Source organism: Gymnodraco acuticeps, unplaced genomic scaffold, assembly GCF_902827175.1.
Source record: "Gymnodraco acuticeps unplaced genomic scaffold, fGymAcu1.1, whole genome shotgun sequence".
Taxonomy (NCBI): domain Eukaryota; kingdom Metazoa; phylum Chordata; class Actinopteri; order Perciformes; family Bathydraconidae; genus Gymnodraco; species Gymnodraco acuticeps.
The window spans coordinates 1,685,130-1,706,671 of NW_022990652.1; the positions used below are offsets into that span (position 1 = coordinate 1,685,130).

General features: G+C 41.9%; 1 protein-coding gene across 1 annotated transcript; it reads right to left on the reverse strand.

Moving 5' to 3' along the window:
* Positions 1–3,923: 3,923 nt before the first annotated feature.
* stbd1 (starch binding domain 1) lies at positions 3,924–9,961 on the reverse strand. Its single transcript, XM_034229500.1, has 3 exons — positions 9,496–9,961; positions 8,063–8,451; positions 3,924–7,237 (listed from the first exon to the last, which is right to left on the reverse strand). Exons 1-3 carry the CDS (start codon positions 9,938–9,940, stop codon positions 4,841–4,843), a joined length of 3,231 nt encoding a protein of 1,076 aa, XP_034085391.1. The 5' UTR covers positions 9,941–9,961; the 3' UTR covers positions 3,924–4,840.
* Positions 9,962–21,542: the final 11,581 nt, after the last annotated feature.

Sequence of the window (21,542 nt, forward strand, 5' to 3'; positions counted from 1 at the left end):
AATAATAATAATAATAATCCTTATATTTATTATAGCGCTTTATCAATGACTCTCAAAGTGCTTTACAAATACACATTACACATACAGATCATACATGTAATGGTCATCTACTGTGGACAATACCCACAGGAGCAAATTCGGGTGAAGTGTCTTGCCCAAGGACACAACGGCCTGACGCAGTGGGGCGGGAGCGGGTTTCGATCTGGAGTTCCCCAACACCCCCTTGATCTGATGATCAAACGCACAGACCACTGCGCCACCCGTCCCTAGTACATACATCCTTGACTGTAACATCTGCACGCACACACACACACACACACACACACACACACACACACACACACACACACACACACACACACACACACACACACACACACACACACACACACACACACACAGATTACTGCATTCAGCTCACAACTGCAGTTTTCTCTGGGACTGCCAGCAATGTCATCACTGGTGGAGGGCCACAAGGTGTGAATGAATAACAGGTTTAAAAAAAAGTGAACAGTAACTGAAGAGGATAACATTTCTAAAAACATCCTTAGAATTGCAGAAATGTGCTCAAAATCTAAAGGTTAACAAGAAGGTTAAAGAAAAAACATTTTAGAACAAAACTCTTCACATGCATTTTGATAGATTTCCCCGTTAACTTGACATGATGCCCCTGAATGCCACATTTATTCAGCGTAAAGGTTACAAAATTAAACTCAAACAGCCTCCTTCTGCTCCAGTTTAACCCTTGCAACCCCCCCCCTTATGGCGGTGCAGCAGTCAGCAGACTCCAGTGAAGGTCAGTGAAGGTCGCTGCATGATCCCACAGTATGGAACAGGAATGATTTATAAATATCCTGCCAGTGTGACACACCCACACCACAACCACAGACTATTTTTCACTACGTAACAACCTAAGATAGTGTTTCTGATTAACCAGATAAACATTGTTAAACTTGAATCTAACATTTTCTATTCATTACAACTTACCTTCTTGTCCATATCGTTGAAATAAGAAGCGAGCAGAGACCCAAAAATAAGTCAGTTAAATTCTTTAAGCTAAAAATAAGCTCTGACATTTATTGTTACAAAAAGACAGTCAGATTTGATACAGAAATAGATAAATTAAGGGCAGATTTGAAGCAAATGTAAGATGTATAGTTATAGTTAGATGTTGGGGTAAAGACACACTATGGCACTGTGACATTATCGTAAAATTCTCCTGGGTCAAAGGTCAAGTGGAAAGCTCCTGTAAGAGGAGACGGCAGATTCCACTTCAAAAATAATTTCACGCGAGGCTTTCCAACTCCAGCTAGAGGATCATCACTGTGTGTGTCAGTGTACCAGGCAACAAATCGCTGCGCTGTATTTAGAGAACCAGGATGACTTCCTGCCATATTTCCATCTCGATTGGTTGGACATTGATGGTCCCCAGAGGATATCTTCCTTTTTTTATACTTTATCTTTTTTTTAAACATACACGAGACAAATGAAAAAATAAATTAAGAATGCGTGAAAAGTGGCAACATTTTTAATTAAATTAATTAATTGTAAAAAAAAATCTACTTGAAGATTATGTATTTTAAAAAAACTGTATTTCTTAATTTTTTTGGCTGTAGTGTTGCTTATATAAGGGCCCCATGAATCCATCCTGCGACTATTTGCTGTGTGTCATCCCCTCTCTCTCCCCCTTTCAACACTTGTCACTTCCCTCTATAGGCAGAGGTTTGCAGATTAATGTGATAATAAGAAAGGATTGAGGAAGAAATATTGTATGGCTTATCCATCATACTTTTATGTGTAACATTGCAGCCTCTCTGGGACATTCAGGCATCTTGGATGATAAAGCGTTATCTTTTGGATGGACAATGGATGATTAGCTTTCACAGTGAGACACAGTAGGAGCTGAATAGAATAACCATTATAGGGTGATGATTTGAAGGCGTTGTCAACTCAAGGACAACCTTACTCAGTATTTGAAGACAGAGCAATGGCCAGTGTTAAGACTTTAGCCTTAACAGAAATCAAACATTGGTTCAACAGTGGCTTAACTGTTCAGATGTTGGACAAACCCTGTGTGTGTACTTGTCCAAAAGTCTATGTGAGATAGTGGGAGACATACAAAGAGAGAGTTATCTATAAGTAGAGTGTAAGAGTGGTGTCACTTGTAAACCTTGTGTCTAAATTAAGGATTACCTTCAACCTTAGAAAGTGCACACGCTCCCTGCTGCCGCGTTAGCACCAGTGAGGGGGGTGTGTTGCATTTACACGCCACATGACCCAGGAGAATATATTATCACTTCTGCTGGTTCTTTAGAACGGGGTTTTATCACAGATCGTATCCACGTTTTGTCTGGTCAGCTTCACACAAATTGAACATATTGACATCAGAGGCTTTCAGTGTAAACAGAACCTCTAAATAAAATCATGTTTTGTTAAATTTGGATCTATGCAATAGGGCAAACGGGCAAAAGTTCCCTGAACTCCTGTTTTCAAATAGAATTGATCCAAGAAATCACGTGATTTTCACCTGGTTTTCACCTGGTCAGTTGACACTGTTTGAAGTGAGGCAGATGAGTCCAAGAGGCCTTTTTTGGTTCAAAGGTGCAACGTGTTTATTATGCAAAGCTTGAGGGTCAATAGGCTCCCAAAATAATTGTTCTTTTTGGATAGTTAGGCTTTTTCAAATGCTTAACTGCTGCTAAGACATTTCACAGGCTGTTACATATATGTAGAAGACGCACAGTGGCAGGTCTAAATGTTGCTGTTGTCATAATAACCTTCATACAGTACGCACATATTATACAGCAAATGTTAAGTGGGAAAGAGCGTTGTACATTTTCCTCTGAATGAGTTTTATGAATGAAGATAATGGATGTATAATCAGAACATGTAAATGATGATTTGAAAATGGAGGTTCTGTGGTCCAAACCAAGACGGCAAACATTATTACTCCTTTTGAACCGTGACAAAAGCAAAGATACCAAATCCACAGGAAACTCAAAGTCTATATTATAGCTAAGCTGACAGTATTTTACGCTAAACAATGTTGTATCTATGTCTAAAGTGCTTAAAGCCTTCTTGTTCATTGTTGATTTTTGTATCTGTAAATGATTATTCTTTTCATTTCGAAGTCTGCATGGCTTACTCTAAATTCTTCTATTTGCCAGATTGCCAATGAACTCATTCTTCCCATAATGCATCTCCCCTCCCTCTCCCAGCGCTGCTTTCTTTTGGTTCCATCCCCTGAAATAACCTCCCGCTTCCCTGCAGTGCAGATTAATCATTTACGGGACTGGCGAAACATTGCATTTGTTCATGCGTACGTTCGTTCCTTGGCTGGAAGATGACGAGCACCCTCTTTTCAGACGCAGTGAAGTCACCTTCAGCACGGCGCTCAGTAGAGCTGACAAGTTGGCAGGGAAACACGCCTGCTAATGACGCTTTCTCTGCGTGAGCCACCTCTGAGCCAGCTGGACTCAGAACAAGGTCACCAGCTACGCTTTTGGTCTGAATCACAGAAATGTAAGAAGGTATCAGTTAAAATATTGAATCTGTCTCAGGCTGTTTGTTTGTCGCAACAACAGTAAATGATTTACATGGATTGATAGAGCAAAAGCACAGCATTTGTACATGTCGATGCTTGGTTGAGAAATAATTGAGTGGACCTGCTGTAAGCAGTTTAAAAACAATAATTTGGAATGGAGATCTGCAAATCTGTCTTCATAAATGGATCGCAGCATCCCCTTATATATAAATTGTGTAAAGATTCACAGAATATAAAAAAGACACTAAAATAAATACATATAGAATTGATCAACTTCAATGCAGATTTTTTATATTCCTCATGTGCTTAGCTAATAATACATTTCAATAAAATCTGGAAAATCTGGACTCTCAATGAATGAACTGGTCAAATAAACACATAGATTTGACAGACTTGTTTATTTGGTAACAAACTCTACCTTAATGGCATTCAAAAGAAGCATTATCTCCACAGTATTGCATAACAAGATATTTGCATTACACTTACATGATTTTTGATAGAAGTCTACTTCGATTAAAAGCATACACATCACCAAGAAAGTGACTGTATTAAGAAAATAGACAATACACCTTAAGAAATTCACTCAACTTAAAACGAAGAAAATTACCGCTTTAAAAGAAAAACACTGTTTTGATGTATTATAACACATTATTAGAAAAATCATGTTTAAAAGGCACATTGATAGAACAACAATGGGACAGTGGTACATGCACACAGTCCGGCGAGATAAAGGAAGCATCAACTATATCAAAGTTAAGAGGCAAACACAGAATACCTGATATAACACCAGTATACAATATACATGTATTGCTTTCTTTATTGCTGTAGTAAAAGTGAACTATGTGCATTTATTCTCAGACATTGTTGGGGAGTACTAAAGCAGCATAAGGACAGTATAATAAAGTCTCTCCATTCACATTAATCAAACACTTGCATTAAGTAGAGCTTTTTAAAGAGGTGCAATTTGCATAATCACAGATACTGCCACGGAAGAAAGGAAGACGTCTCATGTAATGCTTCTGTATTTTGAAGGCAATCTTCAAAGATCCATTTAATCACTGTCTAGTTTAGAGAAATCCTCTAAGACAAACCCCATTAGATAACTAATGTATGCCATTGTGTGGATAACCCTAACCCTTCAGGTCAAAACACGTGTGGCCAAATACTGTTCAAATTCAAATCAAGTTGTAAAACCATAACGATGGATATACGTTACCATACAATATAAACTCTCTGGATCTGTATCCACCACCAATACTGAACATGCCCATGTCAATCTTTTTCGAACCTCGCCTTTTAGAAGAGTCCCCAACGTTGGTGCACCAGCAGATCGTCTCCGTAACCCGCGTGAAGATGGCGGTTGCCGCCTTCCTCCCAGCGACACACCTCTCCCTTGTCCACCACCACAAACTTCCACTCCACGTGACTCTCCGCGGGCAGGCTGACCACCGTGGCCCAGTGCCCGTCCTTGGCTCTCTCAAGTGGGATGAATTCCTTCCAGTTCCCAAGCTCCTGCTGGTTCCCCGTGACAGCCACCGTCTGGTTTGGCGATTGGGTGATATAATGGACGCGGAAGGTCACGTTAACATTCTGGGGCATGGGCTGGACCGCCACAACCTTCTTGTTATTTTCCGTGTTATCGTCGACGAGAGAGAGAGTGCTGGTTTGTTGGACATCAGTAGAAGGTGGGATTTCTGTTGGATCCACACAAGTGGTGTCCGTTGAAGCCGAGCTGTTTTGGCTCTCTTCAGTGGGAAGCTCGTTGGTTTTTGTAAGGTCTTGAGGAATAGATAAAGCCGAAAGATTCATCCAGGGAAGGGTTTGGTAGTTTCCATCCATGATCCATTCATTATGGTCCATAGTTGCCTCCATGATACTGATTTCAGTCTTTTCATAGTCCTCTTCTTTCTCTGCTTTTGTTTCCTCTTTCTTTTCAACACTTACTCCTGCCTTCTGTTCTTTAACCTCTACAACCTCTACAACTTTCACATCTGACTGTTTGTCCAGCTCCTCGACAAAGCTAGTAACACTATTTGCAATCTCCGCCGCAAACTGATCTATCGCTCTGTGGTAACTCTCCGTGATCTCATGGCCAAACATGTCCTTGTTTGCTGCTAATGATTCATAATCAGTCCAACTTGTTTGCTCGCTGTGGGGTTGCTGGGAGTGATGGGATGGGAAAGGTTGGAACACCATACCTGCCGTATCATCTTCAATGCTGGATATGGCTGCATCATCAAAAAAGAGGATGTTTTGAGCCTCCATCTGTCCGTCAGACTTTAGATAACAATCCATCATCGGAAGCACTGTATGTTCAAAGATCACGTCAAAGTCGTTCCCAGCATCAGGGCTGACAGCCATGCTTGAAATCCCACTCTCTACACCAGCACTACCAACCAATGATGGGTCATTATCCCTCATTTCGAATTGCTCGAAAGATGGCAAGCGAATTTGACATATAGGAGGCTTATTGTCCTCGGTCATGACAGAAGCAGCACCAGTGGTATCTTCAGGAATTATTTGTTGGTCACTTTGTTGGTCTTGGGAGAAAGATAACATGTCAGGATGGGATGGTTCCATAGGCATTATTAGTGAAGTGGTTGTAGAATGGTCACAGGCAGGGGCATCAATGTCAGATTGAACCGTTATTTTGTCCAAAGTTACGTTATTCTCCATGTGGTCACTTTGTTGGTCATGGGAGGAAGACAACATTACAGGACAAGAGATATCTTCTGACATCAGTAGTGCGGTGCAGCTAGCATTTTTGCAAGCATCAGGGTCGTCGACTCTTGTCTCGTCGACATTTTCATTTGATTCTACATGGTCACTTTGTTGTTCTTGGCAAATGGGGCGCAGTTGAGGACACAATATTTCTTCAGCAATTACAGAATCAGTGTCATTTTCAATTGTGTCCGTATCAGCAGCCTTTTGAATATCTTCTGGGGTGGCAATTTTTTCACCAACACTGGCAACTACGTCAGGCTCATCAGAAACACTTGCCTCGTCCAAAGCTTCATTCCTTATCATTTGGACATTTTCTATGTCTTCATAGCAAGATTGAACATGAGGTTCATACACTTGGTCATCGCGTTCTTCAGCCAACGTCACAGCTGTACCGTTCTGGATGTTTTCATGCTGATTTCCTGTCTCTTGTGACGATATGTGAGGGCAATTAATGGTAATATCAGTGTCTTCATCAAGAGATGAAGCTGTTTTATATTCTCTCTGTGGACAATCTGATGACAAGTCGATTAAATCTTCAATGCCTGAGATTTGAGCGTTTGGTTGATCAGTTGTCATACCTGACAGACTGTCATCATGACCTTCATCCTTTAAACACTCCTCCTCTGCCTCCTCACATCCATTTTCCTCATCCGGAGAGAAGTTATTATCAGCGGAATAACTATTGCAATCAATTGGTTCCTCTTCTTCAAACTCTTCATTGTCATAACAAACACAAGGAACAGGTACATCTTCTATATGAATGATAGGCTCTTCAGAGTCCTCCACGTCGTTTGTTGTTTTATTATCTTTGTCTTCATCACTGTTTTCACTCATATGACGGGTTTGTTCGAAGCAAACCGGATTAATGAAAGCACACAGAAAGTTGTCTGTCTCTTCTCTGGTTTGCTTGTCAGAAACATCCTCATCTGTGCTCAGACCCTCATCCTCCTGGCCTTCTGATTTCAACACCTAGACACATGAAGAGAAAGTTAATATCTTTGCCTGTCAGTAGATACAAATACATACAAGACAGAGAAACTGCCTGTGGCTGATCTCCTACTCTGTGCAAGTCGGTTACTAAACAGAGAAAATTGATCTGTAGATGAGAGAAATATTCCAACTGGGTTAGTGTTCTAAATCCTAAAACAAAGTAGATCTGACAAATGGGGAAATATACTTATTTGCTTTCTTGCCAAGCGTTGGATTAAAAAATAGATACTAGTTTAAAACTTGTTAGCTAAGCTCATCAAAACACACCAAGTGGAATTGGGGGTCGAAACTAAATTTCTCTGTCCACAGGTAACCAAAATATCAGCTACCAGAACCTCAATAATTGTTTCAAAGGGATAGTTTGTATGTGTTGATTTGGGGTTGCCTGAGGTCATTCAGTCCACTATGAGTTGGGAGAAGCAGATAGAGGTTACGCCACTGAAGCCAAACCTACAGTGCTGTGGACAGAGGCGTCAGCTCAACGTATTCTAACTATATGAATGATATTTTCAGAATTGTTTTCCCACATTACCTCGCTGTTAGGCAGATATACAGACAATGTTTCTGAAAGGGAACTAAATTCAAACTGAATCTAAGAATTCTAAATATAACATACACTTATTCTGATATTGTTCTTTTTTTTATTGGCCTTTCTTTCCGGTGGCTAAAAATATGGGGTTGTGTTATACACTGATGGAGAAGTACCACGTACAACCCCACTTTAAAACGTCCAAACTATCCCTTTAGATTTAAATGTGTCTGAAGCTTGCATATAACCTCACTCTGAGACAAATGGCTGCTTACCTTCTTTTCCTCCTCATTGTTCTCATCCTTAATAGTCTCAGTCTTGTTCAGGCAGCTCTCATTATAATGGAGTTCTTCCAACACATCCTGGCGGTCAACAGCATCCTCCAGCACCAATTCAGCCTCCGTGTAAGTACCACTTTGCTGGCTCTTAGAAGCCGCTTCTGCATACGCCTCTGATACTTGGTAAGAGTCCCACACAACTGCCACTTCCTCCGCGTCATCTGAAGTGGTGTGCTTGTTGTCTGGTACTTGGGTCTCACTCTTGAGATGAGGGTAAGGTGAAGATGTGTTTTCAGCAGCAGCAGAACGACGGTGCCTGACTTTGAGGTCACTCTGAATCAGACAAATATCCTCCTTCATGTCTGATAAAACGTCATCACTCGCGTCTAAATGGGATATAAGAGGAAAGATTTTGAATGTATTTCTGGGTTCTACCTTTTAACATTTTTGTCTGACTTTATCAAAAACTTGAAAGTGGTAAGTGCAAGATAAATGTATTCAGTTGTAACATTTGATAAGTATCTCTACTGGTTTACAAAAAGGTTTCTTGTTTTTCTCCACCTTTGTACCCTCTTATGAAATTACAATACAGCAAATGATCTAATCACAGGGTAAGTAATCAATGCAATCAGCAACAACAACTTATTTGACCTGCCCCAAATCTCCTTTGTGTACCCCTATTACTCAATTGTATATTTGGCAATCTGAATTAAGTAATGATCAAAGGTCATTTGATAAAATAAAATGTGTACTATAGGGTTAGTTTAATACATAAAAAAATGCATTAAATATTCTGAGTTTAAGAAATGTTTTGTTTTACATTTTTTATTTGATAAGCATAGTTGCTCCAACAGACAGATAGCTTACTACAGTATGTAGTAATAATAGAAAGTACATTATTTCCCTTGTGGATTTTAGTATAGAGTAGAAGAATAAATAACCAGTTAATACCACTGTCATAATGTAATAAAAGGTAAAAGTAGTAACTGCAACCTTAGTAGAACTTCAATTGAGTAGAAAGAAGTGTAATACCTTACAAAGTAGTCAATGTTTTCATCACTGCCAACATTTACTAACATTATTTGTCTCACTGTAGCTACTATACACGTTTATAATGGATAAACCTATGAAGCTTTTACAGGGTTAATAATAGAGTTTTATGTTATGGTGACCAACAGTAGGCTATCATTCGTGTAACCTAACTCACAATATATTAATAGTAACAAGTGATGTAGCCTACCCTTTCAAATGCATGGTGCCATTATGATATTTCAATATTCAAGATTCAAAGGCATTATTGTCCTATGCACAAAATACACTGACCTAGTGTTGACAATGCAAAGGCTATTTTATATTATTTTACCTTATTGAAAGCAAGGGTCTTGAACACTCTCCTCATTATATACATGTTATTATTCCGTTATGTGTACCTGTTGACTGCACACAGCTGCGGGCTTCCTCCGGGCTCTGCTCCTGGACCCCCGCTGCGTCTCTCTCCTCTCCGGGGCTTTTGCCATCACCGTCTGCGGCAGGGGCCTTCCTCCTCTTCCCCCTCACGGTCCGGTAGATGACGAACCCCGCTAGCACCGACACGATCGCGATTACAGCCAGAGCCACGGCGGGACCGTGCCGCCCGATCATGCAGAAGAGAGACGCCAGGTCCATGCGTCTCTCCACGCCCACGGTGTTGCCGTTTTTCAGCGGCATTATGGCGGTCTGTGGTGGGAGTAACCAGCCCGAAGTGTGTGTCTGTATGTGCGTATGCGGGCCTGACTGATCGGCTGCGGGCTGTCGCTCTAGATCCTGCACGTTGTTCCAGTGTAGTGACCTCTTGTTGCTGCAGAGCTGCACACGGTGCAGGTGCGAGCTGCTCATTGGCTGGCTGGATCACGGGGACTCGGCATTCATTCATAAAAAGGGAAAGGAGCTGTTTATGCAGCCTGTTCCACACATCCAACTGAGAGGAGCAAACCGTGATCCACTGAGAGACAGTCTGATCACATCCTGTCTCAAAATAATGAATAGGATTTGACCCTTCAAAGGGAAGGTTATTTGTACACCTCCGCTAAGGGTGTTTGTGCACAGTTTCTTAATCAAAATATATTTGTAATGCCGAAGTAAAAAATATATGTTTTTACTTGTTATCTATTGACCTTGTTTGATCATTGCCTAAATCTACTTTGCTCAAAAAACAAACCATATCTCTTTATAGGCAGTATACGTGAACCACAAATAAATAATAAATACAAATAACATTGATCATGATAACCATAATAATAAATAAGGGTGTATATAGTATAAATACATTATAATAAAAACAAAACGAATATTTAGAAAATAATATACCACTGATTCTTGAGAGTCGGGACAAAACACTTTCTGAAAACATTTTTTGAAAATGTACACTATATTGATTAGAGTTATATATTCATGTAGATTAAGATCTTTGCTATTTAACCATGTAAGGTGCAGGCTGGAGGTTAAAACACATTTTTAATAAATTCACATGTTTACCTTAAAAACTTGATTTGTGTCAACTACGTCACACACTAAAAGTATATAATTATATAATTATAATAGCCCAACAAGAATCTTAAGTTCTGATGTATGTTGTCATAGTGTTTAGTTACTCTTATATGCAATAAAATATAATATATAAACTAACGGCTGAATTTCACACTGTTATGAATACACAGATTTTCAAACTTTATCTTTTATTTTGCCACTAAAGAAAAAAAATCCTTAAGGGAATAAGACACAAGAGGGTGTAGATCTGATGATCCTGTATTACTTAAACAACAACAATTGAAGAAAGAATTATTTTTTTCCCAGAAAAATTACAAAAACATACATCTGAGGTTGCTGATGAAGATCTGACGGTGTTGACAGGAAACTGACGGAGTTGTATTTGCATTTCTGATTAATGAACAAATGCTTTTTTAAACAGATGGAAGTGACAATAGATTCATAAATAACAACTCCTTGTCTTATACTGAACATATTTTTCATTCAACTGAAATAAACAAACTGTAAATAAAACGTTTCAAACTATAACAAATTGCACCGTTTCCAACTATTACAAAAAATAAGTGAAGAAATGTAATTAAGCTAACAATCAGCCATATGTGATGCTGCAAAACATGGCATACTTCAAAACTAGGAAAAAGAAGAGAGCAGGAACACAGGTGTTGAGGAGGTGCTTACATTGAAAAAACACACTATGCTTTAAAGCATGAATGCAGTCACACAAGGGACTTATGCCTTGAGCAGCAGGCGTCGGACATGCTCACGCTCTATGAAGTCCATCACATCAGGGGCAATACTGTAGATCTCTCTTGTTCTTGATTGGACTGGTGATGCATTTCCCATTAGTTTCACTATGATGTCTTGAACTGGGCAGAAACAGACATCCTTCTTTCCACACTTGGGTTTAACCTTTGCTGTTGGACCATGGGGATGCAGAAATTCCACTTTCACATCTTGATGCTCAGTATCCAAAGCAATGGTCTTGGCTAGCCACCAGTGGTCATCATATACTACTGCTAACCAGTCTCCATTATTAAGGCTGCTAACAGTCGTTACTGTCACAGTACCCTCAGGACCTTTCAATGGCTCCTCATCCAACTCTTCCATCACATCTTCTATTTCCACATCCTCTTCCATCTCCCCTCCCATCTCATTTTCCATCTCCTCCCACAACATGTTTAAAGGTCTTTTCTTTCTTGCCCTACGGGTATCACTTTGCTGTTCATCCGGGCCCTGAAAATAGAAGGTAGCTGGGCAGAAGCACTGGCAATCCAACATCTTGCTGCAAAAGCAGGATAGTTGTCTGTAGTGGATCCTGTTCTCATGGGCGATTACCTGGTGTATTTGTCTTGTTGAGGGAACCGGTCTGAGAGGATCTATGAGAAGTGTATCATATCTTTCCATGTCTTCTTCTACAATGTAGTGCAGCTGAACACCCTTCAGACTGTTTGAGACCTTCTCAAAGAATGTGTGTCCATCTGTCACATCATTTCCTCTCAGTACCAGGTTGTCAGCTGTTCTTTTTACTGTTCCGCCAATGCCGTCTGGTGCGCCTTTACCGTGGTATGTGGGGAAGAAGTTCCACGTTGCTTTTTCAAACCCTAGTGTAGGTGGAATAGCAGACAAAAGAAAAAAGTTCTTCTTGTTCTTAGACTGTTTACTTGGTCCATCAGACCAGAAGTGCACAGTGGTGACCTGTGGATATTTAGTCTTGATATCTTTCAAGACAGGTTCCATGTGTGTCCAGATTGCCGCAGCATCTTGTCTCTTCGACTCGGACAGTATGCAAAATGCTGCCTTTTCCCCCTTTGTGTAATACATTCCAGTATGGAGTGTTATCTGTGGCAGATTTTGTCCAAAATGGCAGGCCTGAACTTCAGATTTATATTTGCATCTCCAGGATTCTGAGAAGTCAACATGGACGATTGCTGTACTCTCATCACAGGACTCAATTGTGTTGATGTATGCTTTTGACTGGTTTCGCACTCAACACACATGTGTTGAGGTTTGATTTCTGAGTTTTTGCCCATAGAGTTTTATGAGCTCTGAAAGGCTGCCACTGTGTTGGACAAGCTTAGTGTTGATGTGGATTCCATTGCCTGTGTCTTCTTGAACTCTCTCCCACTGCCTCCAATGAACATGGATTTGGTCTTGCTCTTGGGTTGTAACTGTCCCTTTGTTTAGACATCGTGAGCAGGTGCGAAAAAGGCAGGCCTCACTTGCTGGAGAGCAACAAACTAATTGAAAACTGTCATCTAGTTTGTTTGACATCACAACACCAGACATTCTAAGGACCTCAAGCATTAAGCATAAATTCTCATGTATTTGACACAGACGGGTCTTCCGATCAAATGCTTTTGGTGCTGTGACATTGAAGGGCTTCAAAGCACAGAATGACGAATAGCTCATCTTTACAGTGGGGTTCCTGATAAGAAAATCAGTATGGAGGTTGATCATGGAGTCTGTCAGGATCATTCTCTGCTACTTGATCTTGTTCCTGGTGATTGTATCAGTCTTATCAGTTCAATCAGGAGAGACATGATGTATGAAATACATGTTTATTACCGGGACACATGATATAAGAGAATGGTGATTGACAGATTACAACGAATGAATGAACTGATGTTTGGCGATTAGGCCCCGGTGTGCAGGATGATCATTCGGGAGGGGACAACCGCTCCGATGAACCCCCCGGGGTCTAGACACTGGTGGTGGTGATAAGTAGTTCGGTCCGGTTCTGAAGGGAGAAGGTTTTAGCTTGGCCCTGTATTAGGAGACGGAGGCGAAGGGGTGGAGGAGGGTTGTGCGTTGACACCTGAAATGACAACTGACAGAGAGGGAAGAGCAGATTTAAAGGGGTTAGCGGTTGCGATGATTGGCTAGCTGGGGAGTAACGCCCCTGATCACTTATTGGGAGTGGAGAGGGTATTGAAATGACGTGTAACACCAGGGAGTATTGGTCTTCCTAATTGAACTTGCGCTAAGCTTCGTTTCAATCAGGAGAGACATGATGTATGAAATACATGTTTATTACCGGGACACATGATATAAGAGAATGGTGATTGACAGATTACAACAAATGAATGAACTGATGTTTGGCGATTAGGCCCCGGTTTGCAGGATGATTATTCGGGAGGGGACAACCGCTCCGATGAACCCCCAAAAGAAGTGAAGTATGAAGTACTGAGATGTGAAGCATTTCTTACCTTACTGGCTGATTGCGGGGATCTGTGGATGAAATAAGAGATAGCACAGGGACATGATGAGAATGCCGGAATCACTGCCGGGTTTACGTGAACGCCGACCATGGGTTAACGCCTGGCGTAGCGGGGTTAAACGAACGCTGACCCACTGGCCGCAACCTGCACACACAAGTTAAACATGCGCTGACCCACTGGCCGCAACCTGCACACGCAGGGTTAAACATGATGCTGACCCGCTGGCCGCAACCTGCACACACAGGGTTAAACATGACGCTAACCCACTGGCCGCAACCTGCACACGCAGGGTTAAACATGATGCAGACCCACTGGCCGCAACCTGCACACACAGGGTTAAACATGACGCTGACCCACTGGCCGCAACCTGCACACGCAGGGTTAAACATGACGCTGACCCACTGGCCGCAACCTGCACACACAGGGTTAAACATGATGCTGACCCACTGGCCGCAACCTGCACGCTGTAGAAGCAAACACAATAGTGGTGGCTTAAAGCCCACCTCTGCTCCGCGCCGTCCTTTAGATGAGCCTGGTCAGATTTAATAAAAGAAGTTCAAAACACCGGCATAAAAGTTATAACAATAATCTGATTTTAATGGTAAAAAAACACAATACAGAGTGCCCTGTAACAGAGCACTCCGGGCTCCCCGCTCCACTGCCGTGCGATACAGATATCGGGACTAGCCAGTCAGAAACAGGGGGCATTTTGCATGGGTAAACAACAGTATATATGGACATATTTGGGGCGGAGAGTCACTTCACTTCCTTCTTGCACCTGAGTTCACTCCTTTAATTTCCCAAGGAAGATTTCACACAAACTCTATTCTTTCCCAGACAACCAAACATTGTACACAGATATATTGGTACATTACTTCTGAACAGAGCGTGAGTAGACAAAGGCAGAGTCAATCATTATCTTCCACCTAACTTCACTCCTTTAGTTTCCCAAGGAAGATTTCACACAAACTATTCCTTCCCAAACAATCAAACATTGTACACAGATATATTGGTGCTTGAGATTATATTGGCCCCCAGAAAGAACCTTAAAAAGAACATAGGTGTGTGTGTGTGGGTGTGCTGATGAGTGGAGGTGTATGTGTGTGTGTGTGCTGATATCTGGGTCAAGGAGTTTATGTGTGTGTGCTGGTGAGCGGAGGTGTATGTGTGTGTGTCAGGGTATCTGGCTCATGGAGTGTAGGTAAGAAGGTTTATATATATAGGATTACTTTAAAACAGTCCCAAATAATACATGTTCACTTCAATACAGTTCAAGATCATACCTGTTTACTTTAATACAGTTTAGAACAATATCTGTTTGCTTTAACGCGCAGGGTTAAACATGACGCTGACCCGGAGGTCACGACCTGACGTGCGGTTAGACGTGAACGCAGTGACACGTATACATGCTGACGTGCTATGAAACCGCCACCAGTTATATGCATAATTACCAAGTTTAGTGTATGAGACCTTGGATAGCCGCCATGCACTGATGTCCGGGTGAATGTGGGATATGAAGGCGGAGGAGGACCACCGTCCGAGTTGCAGGGATGAGGGAGATATGCCTTGAATGGCTGCACCTGTCTGAACGAAAGCCCTGATATGCTATTAAGACACCACCACCAGTTATATGCATATTTACCATAGGTAAACTGAAGAGATTTTGGATTGGCAGCACGAGCCGATGTCCGGGCGAAGAGGGAGATGTAGACGATATAATGCCCGAGAGCTGTTAGCTTGAGTACAGTGATGCATGAATATCATAACCTGGCTTAACACGAGCCAAGTGAGCATGAACCCGAGAATATTAATGAAGTGCAGGATGCACGCAGAAAAGACGTACACTTAGTTAAATACTGAGACATGACCAGGCCCGCCTTAACCTGCCATCAGGCCCTGGGGCTGATAGGTTTGGTAGGCCCCCTATTTCAACAACAAATCAAAGCCTCGGCAGGCTCTGTGATCGCACTTCTCCACTCTGCTCTACGCGCGCCTGGTCCCCTCCTCCAGATGAGTGACGTATCGGGCCTCCCTCATGTATTTGTCCAGTTGCCGTTGGCTCCCCTCCACGTAGCAAGTCCTCGTCGTCCTCTCCATCTCCTCCAACAGATAATGTCCCTCCTGTCTGTTTTTCCTCTCCCGCTACTCCAGCTACTCCATCGCTATCAGAACCAGACGGCCTACTTGGTTCCGAGGCCCCGCGGCCGGCACCGCTACTGCTCGGTACAGAACTCATCTGTCCTTCTTCCTCATCCTGGCCTGCAGGTTTAAAATAACCTGTAAGCTTCAGCATTTTTTGTAATAGCTGCTTGTCTCGAAACTCCTTTTCCCTCAACAATTTCCTTTCCCGAGCGCCACTCTCAAACTTTTTCTTCTCAAACTTTTTCTCCTAAACAACCTTCATCTGTCACTCAATCACTCGCAATTTGAACAAGTCACATGTGAAACATATTCTCATTCTGATTGGCTGTTAAGTGGTGCCCACTGACTGTTTCGGAGTCATCATGTTTGAGAACAATCTCTGGAATCCATAGATCTGATTGATTAGCAAATTATTAGCAAATGATCAAAATACTACGGAGGGAAGATATTTTCGTTTGGATTACTGGTCTGGGGGGAGCTCGCGAGTGTGTGTGTTTGTGTATTTTTGCGTTTGTGTGTATTGTGTTTGTTTCCCAGGGAAAACACTCACGAGAAACACAGGCTGTTGTTATGCCTGCTGTGACGTCAAGTTACTCCGTTCTCCGCTTGTAATTATGCCGTTACAAGCTTCAACGTTGTATTTATCATCTGAATTTGCCGAAACAAGTTTAATATTCTGAGAGCCAAGACTTTGTTTATTTGAAACCAGATGAAAACAAACTGTAACGGACCCTGCCGTGTTATCTATGATTACTATACGCTTACATTCATAATGTCAGCCGGAGGGAAGGGGAGTGAGTGGCGAGTGAGAGCTGTCATCTTCCCTTTACAAGCTTCAAAAATATATTTATCGTGTGATTTTGGAAATAAAAGTTTCATATTCTGAAAGCCAAGACTTTGTTTGTTTTAAAATCAAACAAAACACCCGAACCCCGAAAAAATAGTTTTTTACGTAAATCCACGTTTATTTTTAAATGAGTCGTTGCGACTTCCGACTGATTTCGATAGAGCGGGTCAGAGCCGTATAATAGAAGAGTTACGACAACGGAAGTCCAAAAATGGTTATCGTCACGTGGTTCATGTAGACGAGGATCGTTCCCCGGAAGTTCATGGCGGGCAATGTGAATGCACTGATAACAGGAGATAGAACTACGATTTTTGGTCATTATTAGTGAATAAAGGTTTTGATTTGCAATATTTATACAACAAATCGATATGTGTATGTATTTACATCAATATGTTTTAAAAAATAAAATAGAATTTGCTAATATTAAGTGATAATATTAGGATTAGTGTGAACAACTAGTTTACATGGTAGGCTAACAGTGCCTTGGTTAAAGAGCCTGTTGCTGTTTATTTATAGCTTTGAATTCTTTAAAACCAATATTATCTTCTTAAACTTGTATGGTAGTCAGGAGCATCACTTTCTAATGTTTATTGATATATTTAGAGGGAGGGGATCTAAAGTAATGCTTTAAAATTCAGATTAGATTCATGTCTACCATTTTCTTAAAGTCATGGTAGTTTCAGTAACCATGGTAATTGAGGACACAAGTTATCTAAATGACTAATGTCATCTTTATGGCTTTCAGAAAGGACAGGAGACCGACAAAGGACTAGCAGCAGCAGCATGATGATGATGATGTTAAATGTGTTGTTTTAGGAACATCCATTGCAAATACATGGAATTCAATAAACATTGAATAGCATATCATGCAGTTTATCTGTGCCTTTTCCTCCGTGTTGTCCTGGTTTGCTGTGCTGCCTCCCAGTCGCCACCATGGTTTGCTGTGCTGCCTGGGGATGCTCAAATCGCTCCGAGAAAGGAGTACGAATGTACGGCTTCCCCACTGACACAGAGCGGAGGAAAAAATGGCTGGCTCAAGTCAGCAGGAGCAATTTCACAACCAACAGCAAACAAATATGTGAGGTAATTATATACAAACACTGCATTTGCACTTTTTCACAAAACGAAAACCACACCATTGGGAAAGCTTAATGTTTTGTTTAATACAAAAAAACAGGGAAAGGCTTGAAAAACACAGAGTTGAGACTCAGGGTGCAGGGTGAGGGTCTCAGTACAGGTATTCGGGCTCCATTGAATCCCCCTCTGGTTCTTGTGCTGAAAGAGGGAGTAACAGACAGGAGAAAGGGTTATACACACCTATATAGCACACCTATTGGATGGGAAATTGCCTTGGGGAGATAAGGTGTGGTCTTTGTTCCCAACTGAAGTTATGGAACTTTATTATTTGTGAATTTAATAAAGTATGACAAATGGCATCAGTAACAGATGTGATATGAATTTCTATAAAGTTGTCTCACATTCTTGGTCATATTTTATATACAGTATGTAATGAGTATAACATGTCCAGTAAGTATAAAGTGTTTCCTAATACTGTGTATTCAACCACTATGGAATATGTATGTGGGCAGACAAGATTCAGACACAGTTGTTCTGTGTGTGAAGTAACCTCAAGTCACTCCGCAGGCACATTTTGATGCAGACCAGTTTGTCAAGACAAAAAAGGGCAAGACTAGGCTGAGAGCAGAGGCTATACCCACCATCTTCGTGCATCGCCCTGTGGTCAAAAAGAGAAGGGCCCCTGCACCACGATTCACCCCGGGACCTGTATCTACAAAGCCCATAGCTCATGATCACAGCTATAGTGTGAAAGGTGACACAGGTATAATAAGTATGAACTCTTAGTAACAAAAGTAATATTTCTTATTTTTAAGTGGTATAATATTTTAAATGTTCGAACATTTACAGTGCCATGTCTTCTACTTACATTAGTCTCAAAGATTGAGGGAAGAAGAGATGAGGAGACTGAGAGAAAGGAAAGTGAGGGTGAAGAAAGAGAGGACATGGCTAGTGAGGAGAGACAGGGAGGGCGGACACCACCCACTCAGCCAGCAGCCAGTCAGCATACGAGGGAACCAGCAGCCAGTCAGCATACGAGGGAACCAGCAGCCATTCAAACAGATCTATTACAACAATTAAAGAGAAAATTAAAGAGCCAAGAAGGAATCACCAAAAAGCAAAGGCTGCACTAAGAAAAATCAGGAAGGAAAATGCAGCTCTCAAGAAAACAATGAAAATTAGGGACAAGAAATATAAGAAAACGTTTTCAAAAGACCAACTGAAGGCATTAGGCAGACTCACCACAAAGGGGATGAAATGGAGCAATGAGACAATTAAGAAGGCTTTAAAAATTCGCTTTGCGAGCGGACCAACGGGTTACAAAACTGTGCAGGAATTGAAGATTCCCCTTCCAGGAATAAGGACACTGCAAAGAAGGATGCAATGTGTTAAGTTTGAGCCTGGTGTGTTGACAGAGGTCTTTGATTTCCTAAAATTGAAGGCAGATAAATTGACAGACCTTGAAAGGGAGTGTGTGTTGACCTTGGATGAAATGGCAATCACACCAAGTGTGGAGTTAGACATGATTACAGGCAAACTGTACAGTGATGTGACTTTACCAGGTCACACAGGGGTGGCAACACATGCTTGTGTGGTTATGTTGGCTGGAAACACAACACGGTGGAAGCAAGTAGTGGCATATCATTACACTGGCAATTCTACCAATGGAGCAGAGTACAGGCCAATCATTATTGAGATAATACAGAGGGCAGCATCCATAGGGCTACATGTGCTTGATGTCACCACCGACATGGGTAGCCCTAACCGAGCCATGTGGAAATCCTTTGGGGTGGACCAAAATAAAACATCGGTGCCACATCCAGCAAAACCAGACAGGCAGCTCTATTTCATGCCCGATGTCCCACATCTGGTAAAAAATTTAAAAAGTGCCCTTGTCCGTGGGCAGGTCTTCATAATTCCTGAGGATGTTGTTAACAGAGAGAACCTCCCCTCTAACGAGGTTTCTGTGGTCCCCATTAAGGACTTATTGACCTTTCAGGAAGGGATGGCCTTAAAAATAGCTCCCCATCTTTCAGCTGCAGCCATCGAGCCAAGTCACTTTGATAAGATGAAGGTTGGTCTTGCTCTAAATGTGTTCAGTAAGGCTACAAGTGCTGGGCTGAAATACATGGTGCAGCAAGAAAACCGCCCTCTGTCATACCTGACGACAGCGTGGTTCCTGGAGCAGGTTGATCGTTGGTTTGATCTGATGTCATCTCGCCATCCAATTACAGCCCTGAGCAGGCTCAAGATGGAGGAGTACCAAAAGGCCATCACCTTCCTCCAGAACATCGTCCATCTGTTTCGTGGGATAAAGATAGGTCAAAAGGGAGGTTGGAAGCCTGTTCAAACAGGGGTGATAATGGCAACAACATCAATTTTGGCCATACAAGAGGAGATGCTTACACAAGGACACAGGTTTGTGTTAACGTCAAGGTTCACACAAGACTGCCTTGAAAATACATTCAGCTGTGTGAGGTCTAAAAATCCTGTCCCAACTCCAGTGGAATTCCATCATGCACTGAGAATCATATCTGTGGGGCAGTTCCTCACCACCATCAGCTCTGGGAGCTACCAGGAAGACCACAGTAGCTTTTTGGCAGACTTCCTGGACACAGGGGAGCCAAAAATCACTCCATCAGTCAGAGTGGAACAGCTGATGGCGGTGAACAGAGCAGCAGCACCTGACCTCACAAAAACTGAGAAATGTATTCTCTTCCATCTTGCAGGCTACATCGTCCACAAAATCATCAAGTTTGCCAGCATCTGTGAAAAATGCAAAATTGCAACAGAGCACCATGATGAGAGTCCTTCTGGTGACAACAGCTTGTTAGTGGACTTGAAAGACTTCAAGGCAGGTGCTCTTTGTCGTCCCTCCCAAGAAGCCTTTGACTTCATTCACCAAATTGAGGAACTATTTAGGACCAAGACTGGTTCCTCCCTCATGCAGCTCCCCAACGCAGTGGGTGTCTTGGAGAAAGAAGCTCAGGCCCTATCCAGCAGGCTTCCGTCATGCTGTGGAGTACAACAAAAACTCGTAAAAAGATTTATACGGCTGAGGCTGAGAATTGAAGCAAAACAAATCAGAAATGACAGAAAAAAAATAAAATTAAAAGATGGCCATTTTGGAAGCAAGAGCCAATCCAAAAAGGTGAAAAGGAACAACAGCAGCCAAGCTACCACATCCAGCAACCCCCAAACAGATCCACAGCTGCAATCATTTCCATTAGCCGTTGCAATGGAAATATTTGGACTAAACATTGCTCTTCCACCTGCCAGCACCCAGCTAACATCACTGCCCCTCCACCCGTAACATCACTGCCCCTCCACCTGCCAACATCACTGCCCTCCACCTGCCAGCACCCAGCCAGAGGAGAGCAAACAACAAAAACAAGCAAGGTGTCCCGTCATGTACCTGGAAGTTTGGGTTGGCAAAATGGAGTAAGAGAGGGACTTGAAAAACCTTGGTGGCTCTCTACTCCTGTTGTTACAGTTGTCTTGGTTACAGCTCTCACGTGTTTTTTTGTTGCCATTTCCACATCTTTAGAAAATATGAAATAAAAAATTGAAGTGAAATCAACCTCTTCTCTGGAGAACAAACTTTGATTTCTCTGTCTTGTGAGTTTGCAGTCTTGCTCCTCCACCTGTAACATCACTGCCCCTCCAC